We start from the raw sequence: 12,500 nt of genomic DNA on the forward strand, positions 1-12,500 counted from the left end.
CATCAACCTAACCTAACCTAATTCCTAACCTAACCTAACCTAACCTAACCTAACCTAACCTAACCTAACCTTAACCTTAACTTGGCCTAACCTAATTCCTAACTTCAACCTAACTAACAACTAACTAACTAACCTAACCTAACCTTCAACTAACCTTAACTTCTTCCTAACAATCAACCTAACCTAACCTACTTCAAGCACACAAGCACAACCTGGCCTACCCAAGCCTCAGCAACTCCCAACCTAACCTAACAACCTAACTAACCTAGCACCAACTTCAACCTTGCCTAACCTACCTAACTGGCCTGCCCAACCTAACCCAACCAACCTAACTAACCTGACCTCAACCTAACCTAACCTAACCTAACCTAACCTACCGGGCCTAACTTGTTCTTCCTTACCTTAACCAACTTAACTAACTGAACTTCTAAGCCTAACCAAGACCTAACCTCAACCTAACCGGAACCTAACCTAACCTAATCCTAACCTAACCTAACCTAACCTATTCTTCCTACCTAACCAATCCCAACCTAACTAACTAACTTGCTTCAATTCTAACCTAACTTCAACCTAACCTAACTTGCTTCACTAACCTACTTCAATTCATTCAACCTAACCTCAACTTCTTACTTGCAATCACTAACTAACCTAATCCTCGCCTAACCTGGCATCCTAACCTAACCTAGCCTAACCTAACCTAACCTAGCAACCTAACTAACAATTCTGGCCTCTTCCTAACCTCAACCTAACTAACTAAGGCCTAACAACTTAACCTAGCCTGGCCTCAACTGCCTGGCTTTTCCTTGCCACACAATCTAACCTAACCTTACTTCAAGCCTACAACCTGGCCTGGCCTGGCCTAAGGCCTGGCTAACTACCTCAACTAACCTTCTTCTTCTTCTAACTAACTGCAACCTTCAACTAACCTTAACCTGGCCTTAACCTAACCTAAGCCTAACTCCATTCCTTCAACCTTAACCTAACCTAACCTAACCTAACCTGACCTAACCTAACCTAACCTAACCTAACCTTAACTTCTAACCTAAGCCTAACCTAAGCCTAACTCTTCCTAACCTCGCCCCTGCCTCCAACCTACCCCTGCACAACCTAAGCTCCAACCTAGCTCAGCTCAGCAACCTAACAACAACTTAACCTAACCTTGCCTAACCTAACCTAACAACTGACCTAACAACCTTTAACCTAAGGCCTAGCCTCCCAACCTGCCTATCCTAACCTACCTAACTTCTTAGCCTTGCCTGGCAGCCTAACCTGGCCTAGCCTAACCTAACCTAACTTAACTTACCTAACTCAGCCACACACTAACCTGGCTTCCTGCCCACCTAACCTGCCTTACCTAACTCAACCTAACCTAAGCCTAACCTAACCTTAACCTCCCAACCTTAACAACAACCTTAACCTAACCTAACTCCAACCTAACCTAACCTTTAACCTAACCTAACCTAAGCCTAACCTAACCTAAGCCTAACCTAACCTAACCTAACCTAACCTAACCTAAGCAATCCAACAACCTAAGCACTAACCTAACCTAACCTAACCTAACCTAACCTAACTTCCAAGCCTTAACCTAAGCCTAACCTAACCTAACAACCCTAACTCAACCTAACCTGGCCTAACCTAACTAACCTAACCTAACCTAACCTAACCTAACACAGCCTAACCCCAAACCTGGCCTAACCTAACCTAACCTTAACCTTCCAAGTCAACTCAACCTAATTCCTAACCTAACCTAACCTCCCCAACCTAAGCCTAGCTGGACTCAATCCCAGGCCTTAACTTACAACCTAACCTAAGGCCTGGTCCTAACCTGAACACAACCTGGCCTACATTCAACCTAAGCCTAACCTAAGGCCTCAGCCAGGCTTACTGGCTGGGCCAACCTAACTGGCCATGGCCTAACCTAATTCCTTCGCTTAAGCTTACTGGTCCAATGGCCTACTAACTCAATTCCTGAACTGGCCTAATGCCTAAGCCTAACCTAAGCCTAATGCCTTAACCAATTCATTGGCAATGGCCCTTCCTTCCAATCAACCCCTAACGTAACCTAGTTCCTGGCCTACCAACCTGGCTAACCTAACCTGACCTAGCCTTCCCAAGCCTAGCCTGTTCCTAATTCACTTAACTTAACCTAACAACCTGGACAACTTAACCTAACCTAACCTGGAACCTGGTTCAATTCCTCAACCTATTCTCCAACCTGAGCCTAACCTAACCTGACCTGGCCTAACCTAACCTGCAACAACCTCCAGCCTTAACCTAACTTCATCCTTACTAACTCAACCTAGCACTTAACCTAAGGCCTAACTAATTCTGCCACTTAACTTCCAATGGCTTGTAACTCAACCTAGCCTTACTAACTTCTTCTTGCCCCTTCCTAACTAACTTCTTCCAATCCCAACCTGGCCTAACCTAACCAACCTAAGCCTAACTCTAACCTAACCTGCAACAACACTGACCTAACAACTCTTCCTTAACTCAATTACCTAACTCACCTTCAATTCTACTTCTAACCTAACCATCCAAGCATAACCTAACCTAACCTAACCTAACCTAACCTAACCTCTTCCTAACCTAACCTAACCCAACCTAACCTTCTTCTTCACCTTACCTAACCTAACCTAACCTAGCCTAACTTAACTTACCTAACCTAACAACCAATCAACCCCACAACCTAACCTAACTAATTCAATAACTAACCTTGACTAACCTCAACCTAACCAATCCTAAGCCTAACTCAACCTCCAATCCCAACACAACCTGGCTAACTGGATTCAATCCCAACCAACCTGGCCTAACCTAGCATTCAACTTCCCAACCTGCCTAACCTAATCTGAACCTTAACTTCCTAACCTAACCTAACCTAACCTAACCTCCAACCTAACCTTCCTCCCAACCTTAACTTAACTAACCTAACCTAACCTAACCTAAGCCTAACCTAACCTAATTCCTCCCAACCTTCTCAACTGACCTAACCTAACCTAACTGTACCTAACCTAACCTAACCTAACAACAACCTTAACTAACTTAACCTGGCCTAAGCCTAAGAACAACTAGCACAACCTAACCTGGCTAACTAACCTGCACCTAACCTGGCTCCTAACCAATTCTAGGCCTAACCTTGGCCTGGCCTAGCCTAACTGGCTGGAGCACAGCAGCTCAAGGCCTACCAACCCCTGGCACTGGCCTTCCTAACCTAACCTAATTCACAGCCTAACCTAAGCCCCTAACTGCACCTAAGGCCTAGGCTAATCCTAACCTAACAATCACCTAGCCCTTACCTAACCTAAGGCCTGGCAACCTAACCTGGCCTAACCTAACTCAACCTGGCCTAACCTAACCTAACCACCTAACCTAACCTAACTGAACCTAACTTCTTCCTAACCTAAGCCCTAACCTAACCTAACCTAAGCCTAACCTTAACTAACCTAACCTAACCTAAGCCTAACCTAAGGCCTCTTGCCACTAACCTAACCCTGCTCAACTAAGCACAACCTAGCTAATTCTTAACCTAACCTAACCTTCCAACCTTCACTAACCTAACCTAACTAACCTAACTAACAACCTAAGCCTAACCTAACCTAACCTAATTGCCTAACCTAACTAACCTTAACCTAACCTAACCTAACCTAACCTGGCCTAACTAAAGCATCGGCCTAACTGGCAACAACTAACCTAAGGCCTCAACCTAACAACTAACCTGGCCTGGCCAATGACACAACCTAACCTAACCTAACAATAACCTAGCCTAACCTTGCCTAGCCTAACCTAAGCTAGCACAACCTTCCTTCAACCTTAACTAACCTAACCTCATTCTTAACTTCAACTCAACCTAACCTAACCTAACCTTTACCTAAGCCTAACTAACCTAACCTAACCTAAGCCATCAACCTAACCTAAGCAATAACTAACTAACCATGGCCTAAGCCTAATCCTAACCTAACCTAGCCTAACTAACTCCTTCAACCTAACCTTAACCTAGCATAACCTAACCTAACCAATAACTACACTCATTGCACAAGCCTGCCTTCTAACCTCCGCTAACCACAACTAAGGCCAATCAACCTACTTGCCTAACCTAACTTCTACCTAACCTAAGGCAATTCTTTAACCTACTCAACTAACTAACCTAACCTAACAACCTAACCTAGCACAACCTGGCTCGTTAACCTAACTCACTGGCCTAACCTAACCTAACCTGACAACTCAACCTAACCTAACCTAACCAACCTAACCTCAACCTAACTTCCTAACCTAACCTAACTAACCTAACACCTAACCTAACCTAACTAGCCTAACTAACCTAACCTAACCTAACTCTGTCAATTCTTTTACTTCAACCTAACCTAACTTCACCTGAACCTAAGGCCTAACCTAACCTAACCTTGACCTACCTTATTCCTAACCTAAGCAACTTTGACCTAACCTAACCTAACTCCTTTCTAACCTAACTCTAACCTAACCTAACCAACCTAACCTAACCTAACCTAACCTAACCTTAACCTCAACCTCACCTAACCTAACCTTTCAACTTAACTAACTACTAACACAACCTAACCTAACCTTAACTTCTTCTTACAAGCTGCTACCTGGCCTAGCACAACTCAGCCTAGAACTGGCTAGCACAACTTCAACAACTAACTGCCTAACTGGCCTAACCTAACCTAACCTAATCGCCTCCAAGCCTCACTTTCTTAACCCTAACCTTACCTTAACCTTAACTTCTTCAACCTAACCTAACCTAACTCTAACCTAGCCTAGCCTAAGCCTTACAAGGCCTAGCCAATCTTCTAACTCTTCTTGACCTAACCTAACCTAACTAACTAGCCTAACCTACCTAACCTAACTTCTCAACCTACTAACTAAACTAACCTAACCTAACTAATCTTAACCTAACTAACCTAACTAACTCCTAACCTCCAACCTAGCACAACACTACAATCCTAACCTAAGCAACCTAACCTAGCACAACACAACCTGGCCTGGCACAACCTGCCTTCTTCATTCCTACCTAACCTACTAGCCTAACCTAACTTCAACTTAACAACCTAACCTAAGCTTCACCTAGCCTAACCTAACCTTAACCTGCCTAACCTAGCCTAACTCCTTCCTAGCAACTTAACCTAAGCCTGAACCTAACCTTACCCTTAACCTAACCTAAGCCTAACCTACCTAACCTTAACCTAACCTTAACCTAACCTAACCTAACCTAACCTTCAACCTAACCTAACCTTAACCTAGCCTAGCCTAACTCAACCTAACCTTGGCTTAGCCTAGCCTTCCTAACCTAAGGCAACAACCTGGCCAATCATTCCTAACGCACTAAGCTGGCCTAGGCAAGCCTGGCCTAACCTTAACTTCTCCTTCCTCTAACCTAGCTAACCTAAGGCCTAACAACACAAGCCTCCAACCTGGCCTAAGGCCTCAAGCCTCAAGGCCTAAGGCCTCAAGGCCTGGCCACCCAATCACCTAACTCAATTCAGCCCAACCTAAGCTACTAACTCTGAACAGCACAGAACCTGGCCTAACTTACTAAGCTACTTAGCAACTTAACCTTTAACCTAAGGCCTGGCCTAACCTAACCTTCAACGAACTGGCTTACCTAACCTATTCCTAACCCTAACGTAACCTAACTTAACCTAAGCCTAGCTCCAATCAACCTAACCTAACCTACCTAACCTAACAACTCTAACCTAACTGTAACTAACTAACCTAACTAACTAACCTAACCTCCAACTTCTTAACTGAACCTAACTAGTAACCTAACCTAGCACAGCAACAACAATCAGTAACTAACTACAACCTAACCTGCCTAACCTCCCCAATGCCTAACTCAACCTTAACCTAACTTCCAACAACCTGGCAACCTCCTTAACCTGGCCTCTCAACTGCCTTCTTCTTCTTCTTAACTAACTGCTCAATTCTTCCTCTGAACCTAACCAACTCAACAATGGCCAACTACCTAACCTGGCATAACACGCAACCTAGCCTAACCTGGCCTGCACCTGGCTCTAAGCACAACTGAACCTAACCTCCTAACCTAACCTAAGCCTAACCTAACCTAACCTAAGCATAACCTAACTCTTCAACTTGACCTAACCTAACCTCCAACCTAACATTATTTTCTAATTCTGTAACTAACTTGTAACTAACCTAACTTCTTCTTCCTTAACCTCAATTCTAATTGTTTTCTAATTCTTCTTAATTTACAACAATAATCCAATACAACTAACCTAGCTCAATAACCTGCTAACCTAGCATGGCTTTCTGGCCTAGCATTCAGCACTTAACTGGGCCTAAGGCTTCAACCTGGCTTCTTTCTTTATTTCTAACCTAGCACAACATAACATAACTCCTAACTTTAACCTTAGCTAGGCCTAACCTAGCACCTATTCAACTAATTCTTGTATTCAGACAACCTGGCCTGCTTAACTTGCATTCGGCCTGGCAACTTACTTAACTAACCTAAGCTCTTCTTAACAACTTAACTTCTTCTTCTTCTTAACCTAACCCTAATTCCTAACCTAATCTCAATTCTAACTTCAGCTAACCTAGCCTAATTCTTTCAACCTGGATCTAACCTATGCCTTAATCTAATTCCTAACTGCAATTCTAACAATCCTAACTCTAGCTTCAACCTAAGCAACTCACAAAGCAATCACTTCAACCTTTAATCCTAACTTCAACCTTTAGCCTGCCTGGAACCTCCAACTAACTTCTTGCCTAACTAACTCTAACCTAATCCAACCTCAACTGAACCTAACCTAACTAACCTAACATAACCCGTAACCTAACCTAACCTCCTTCAATAAGCCTCTTAACCTTCAATTCTACTAACCTAACCTAATTCTAACCTGGCAACCTACTTAAGCACAAGGCTGCCCCTGCTTATTCAACTTAACATGGCACTTAAGCTGCACAGCACAACCTGGCTGGCCTCATCAATCTAACCTCAATTCGGTGGAACTTAACCTAACCTAAGCCTCAACCTAACCTCCACTAACCTAATAACTCTGAATCAACCTTAACTAATCCCAACCTAACCTACCTAACCTAACTGTAACCTAACTTAACCTAACCTAACTGAACCTTAACCTAAGCCTAGCCTATTCATAACTAACCTTATCTTCAACCTAACCTAACCTAACATGGCTCAGCCACAATTCTGGCCTCAGCTAACTAACGCTGTCTACTAACTTCTAACTGGCATTCTCGCTAAGCCTACCTCCAACTAGCTTAACCATTCTAACTGCAACTAACCTAACCTAATTCTTAACATGAACCTAACCTAACTGTAAGCATTCAATTCCTCAATTCTTACCTAGCCACAATCCTAACCTCAATCTAATTCTGGCCTAAGCCTAACCTCAACCTAACCTAACCTCACTAACTAACTTCTTTAAGGCCTAACCTAACCAACTCATTCACTTAACTCTTCTTAACTCTGAACTCATGCCTAGCTAACTCAACCTAAGTCATTCAACTAAGCACAATTCTAACCTAATTCACAACCTCATCCCATAACAACCAAGCCTAACCTGCATTCTTCTCATTCTGCTTCTTAACTAACCTGGTCTCTAATTCATAACCTAACCTAACCTTCTTCTAACCTTAACCTAACTGAACTCTTTAACCTAACCTAACCTAACCTAACCTAGCCTAGCCTACTTCTCAACCTAACCCTAGCCCAACCTAACCTAACCTAACCCCTGGCCTCAGCTGAACTTCTCCCATTCGTCCTTAACCTAACTAACCTAGAACCTAACAATTCAATTCTAACCTAAGCTAACTTCATTCAATCACAACTAAGCTATTCCTAAGGCTGGCAGCACACAGCGCAACAGAACACTAACCTAGCCTAGCTCGCATGCACATTCAATCTGGCAACCTCATTCAACCCCTCTTCTTCCTCAACCTGTAACCTAACATCAACCTAACCTAACCTAACTCTTCTTCCTCCTAACCTCTTGTCCACCTAACTGCAACTCTACTCTTCAACTTAACCTAACTTCTTAACCTAACCTAATCCTAACCTAACTAACTTCAACTAGCCTAACCTTAACCTGAACCGCCTCAACTACTTTCCTTCTTCTTAACCTAACAGAACCTAACTGGCCTATTCAACCCACAAGCACAACCTAACTGACTTTTCTTAACTTCCTTTAGCCTAGCAAGGGAATAACCTGGCCTCAACCTTAACCTGAACCTTAGCCTTAACTAGCAATAAGCTCAACCTTCCCTAACCTGGCCAATAACCTGACCTAATCAGCAACTTCAACAGCAACAACCTGAATCCTTAACTTAACCTAACTTCTTCTTCGCCTAACTGGTACTAGCTCCTAACCACCTAGGCCTAGCCTAACTAACCTTGCAGCCTACCTAATTCTGCAACTAACCTAACCTTAGCCTAACCTAAGCTAAGCCTCAACTGGCCTAGCCAATAACTTAATTCTTGTAACTCAACCTAAGTCCACTAACCTAGCTCAACTAACTCAACCTAACCTTAACCTAACCTAACCTAACTTAACCTAACCTAACTTCAATATATCAATCAACCCTCCTTAACCTAATTCATTTAACTTAACCTAAGCCTAACCTGAACCTAACTGCTAACCTAACCTGCCAATTCTAACCTTCTCAACTAACTTAACCTAACTTCAGCACAACACACTAACCTAACCTAACTGCCTAACCTGGCAGCACTTACAACTGCTTCTTCAACCTTAATTCTGCACAACACAAGCACAGCCTAACCTAACAAGCACTGGCCTAACCTAGCAGAACATTCAACCTAACCTAACCCCAATGGCCTAACTAACTAATTCCCTACTTCAACCTAACTGACCTAACAACTACCTAACCTAACCTAACCTAACCTACTAACCTTAACACAACTTCAATTCTAACCTGGCCTAACTCTTCTAACCTAACCTAAGGCCTAACCTTACCATAGCCTAGCCTAACCTAACCTCTTTGCCAACCTACAACCTCCTAAGGCTAGCAACCTTCCAACATCAACCTGCCAGCCTAAGGCTAACCTAACCTTACCTAGCTAACCTAACCTCCATACAACCTAACCTAACAATTAACTTTAACCTTAACCCAATCAACCTAACCTGTAGCCTAACCTAACCTTAACCTGGCCTAAGCTAACTTGCTTAACTCAGCTAGCCTAACCTAACCTAACCTGCACCTAACTTCAAGCCTTTACTCACAACCTAACTGGCAGCTAACCTAACCTGGCACTCAACTTCACTACAACCCAACCTAACCTGCCTAACCTAACTTACCTAGCACAACTGCAATTCAACTAACCCCTAACCTAAGCCTAACTAACCTATCTTCAATTCCTTACCTAACCTAACAACTAACCTAACCTAACCTCAGCCTAACCTACTTCTTAACTTCTTCTAACCTAACCTAAGCTCTAACAACAACTCTTCAACCTTAACCTAACCTAACCTAACCTAACTTAACAATTCTTCAACCTGGAGCCCTAATGGCCTAACCTTAACCTTGATTCCTAACCTAGCCTACCAATCACCGGAACCTAACCTCTAACCTGCCTGGCAACCAAGCTCAACCTAGCACAACCTGGCCCCTTAACTAGCCACAACACAACCTAACCTAGCCTAACCTCACCACAACCTGAACCTTAACAACTAACTAATTCCTGGCCTAAGCCCGGACCTAACTAACCTAACCTAACCTGGCTCAAGCTCCAACAACGAACCTAACCTGGACCTAACCTTAACCTAACGTTCCTGAACCTGGCCAATCAACCTAACCTAAAGCAACACAACTCAACTAACAACCTAACCTAACCTAAGCCTAACCTGGACTTCTTCCAACCTAACCTCTTCTCCAACTTAACCTAACCTGACAAACCTAGCCTAACCTCCAACCGTCAACCAACCTAACCTAACCTAAGCATCAACCTAACTGGCCTCAACTAACTTACTTCTGAACAACCCTAACCTGCCAACCTAAGCCTAACCTAACCTAACTCCAACAGCCTAACCTAACCTAACCTAGACCTAACTTGCCTAACCTAGCTCAACCTAGCCACTTAACCTAAGAACCTAACTCAACCTAACCCTCAACCAATCCCAACCTAACCTAAGCCTAACCTAAGCACAAGCCTAACCTAACTGGCAGCAACAACAACCTAAGGCCTACTAACTCATGCCTAGCTAACTTAACTCAACCTGGCCTCCAGCCTCGGCCTCCAGGCCTGGCACTTAACCTGCCTGGCCAATCCCGGCCTGGCCTAACCTGGCCTAACCTAACCTAACTGACCTAACTCTGGCCTAACCTAACTTCTTCAACCTAACCTAACTCAACCTGAACTCCTTGCTAATACCTAACCTAACCTAGCTAACAATCACCCTAACCTGAACCTCCAACCTAACCTAACCTAACTTCTAACTAACCTAACTAACCTAACCTAAGCTAACCTAACCTGGCCTAACCTAACCTAACCTAACAACCTACTTGCTTAACTAACCTAACCTAACCTAACCTAACCTAACCTAACCTAACAATAACAACATCAACCTGCCTAACCTATTCTTGCAACCTAATTCACCTTCAACCTAACCTGCCTAACCTACCCAACCTAACCTAACCTAACCCAACCTAACCTAACCTAACCTAACTTAACTCAACTTAACTTAACAACCTAACCTCCAACCCTAACCTAACCTAACCTAACCTAACCTAACCTTACCTAACCTAACCTAACCTAACCTAACCTAACCTAACCTTACCTAACCCTACCTGTGCTTCGGAGTCTTCAAGACGACACTCTTCACTGACTCTGTGTCGTTGTGTTGATCAAGTCACTGGACGGCGAGATATTTATAAATAAAGGTACCCAGATGTTGTACCTGTGTCTTACTCCTTACCTTGTCGGTACTCTAGACCATTTATATACAAGATCACTGGTCTCTTCTGGTAAGATCAAGACCACTGTTGTTAGTAGTAGTAGTGGTAGTGGTGTTGGTAGTAGTTGTAGTAGTGGTGGTGGTAGTAGTAGTAGTAGTAGTAGTAGTAGTAGTAGTAGTAGTAGTAGTGGTAGTAATAGTAGTAGTAGTAATAATAATGTTATTGGTATTATTCTCACTTTCTCAGTACTTCCCTCACTCACTGGTACATCCCCTGCTCACTAGTACTTCCCCTGCTTGCTGGTACTTCCCCTCACTCATTCACTAGTACTTTCCCCCTGCTCACTAGTACTTCCCCTGCTTGCTGGTACTTCCCCTCACTCATTCACTAGTACTGTCCCCGCCCCTCACTAGTACTTCCCCTGCTTGCTGGTACTTCCCCTCACTCATTCACTAGTACTTTCCCCCTGCTCACTAGTACTTCCCCTGCTTGCTGGTACTTCCCCTCACTCATTCACTAGTACTTTCCCCCTGCTCACTAGTACTTCCCCTGCTTGCTGGTACTTCCTTTCACTCATTCACTAGTACTTTCCCCCTGCTCACTAGTACTTCCCCTGCTCGCTGGTACTTCCCCTCACTCCCTGGTACTTCCCCCACAGGTAATGAAGCGGAGGTAGAGGGGACACTGTCAGTCCAGCCACAAGCCAACCCAGTACGTGGCTTCGATGACTACTTTCTTAGTCTTACTGTCGATAACAACAAGAGGAACCCCTGGTTTGTAGGTAAGTACTAACCACTTCATTTACTACCCCACTAACTGCCTCGCTAACTACCTGCCCGACTAATTATCTCACCCACTAATTCACAAACTGCCCCAGTAACTAACTGCCCCACTAACTGTCCCACTAACTGCCCCACTAACTGCCCCACTAACTGCCCCACTAACAGCCTCACTAACTGCCCCACTAACTAACTGCCGCTCTAACTGCCTACTGCCTCTCTCACCTAACTAACAGAGTACTGGGAGGACCACTTCAGGTGTCGCTACGCTAACAGTTCCAGAACTCCCTACAACGGAGGCTACACCAGACAGTGTACTGGAACAGAGAAACTTACGACTTCTAACACACAGTTCGAAGCTCAACTCCAGTTCGTCTCTGACGCTGTTATGGCCTTCGGTTACGCCTTCAGGTACTTGTTACTAACTTCAGGTACTTGTTACTAACTTCAGGTACTTGTTACTAACTTCAGGTACTTGTTACTAACTTCAGGTACTTGTTACTAACGTCAGGTACTTGTTACTAACTTCAGGTACTTGTTACTAACTTCAGGTACTTGTTACTAACTTCAGGTACTTGTTACTAACTTCAGGTACTTGTTACTAACTTCAGGTACTTGTTACTTACTTAATTACCAATTATAAAGGTAATTGGGGTGGTTCTTATAATTGGTAATTGGGAGTTAATTGTCTTGTTTGCTGTTACATTTCTTGTTATTGTGTGGGCGAGATGTAGCTCCTGGTCCCTTACATAGTATGTGTATGTGTGTGTGTACGTGTGTGTGTGTGTGTGTGTGTGTGTGTGTGTGTGTGTGTACTCA

The 12,500-nt window shown here is 43.7% G+C and overlaps 1 protein-coding gene across 1 annotated transcript in view; it reads left to right on the forward strand.

Annotated features, from left to right (window-relative positions):
* The window catches only part of LOC138854526 (metabotropic glutamate receptor 6-like), a 94,306-nt gene that overhangs the window by 2,260 nt on the left and 79,546 nt on the right, over positions 1 to 12,500 (forward strand). The window contains exons 2-3 of the mRNA XM_070098300.1: positions 11,561 to 11,683; positions 11,918 to 12,092. Coding sequence (XP_069954401.1) covers positions 11,561 to 11,683; positions 11,918 to 12,092 — 298 coding nt within the window. The remainder of the gene's footprint in view (positions 1 to 11,560; positions 11,684 to 11,917; positions 12,093 to 12,500) is intronic.

The sequence above is a fragment of the Cherax quadricarinatus genome, chromosome 62, assembly GCF_038502225.1.
Source record: "Cherax quadricarinatus isolate ZL_2023a chromosome 62, ASM3850222v1, whole genome shotgun sequence".
NCBI lineage: Eukaryota > Metazoa > Arthropoda > Malacostraca > Decapoda > Parastacidae > Cherax > Cherax quadricarinatus.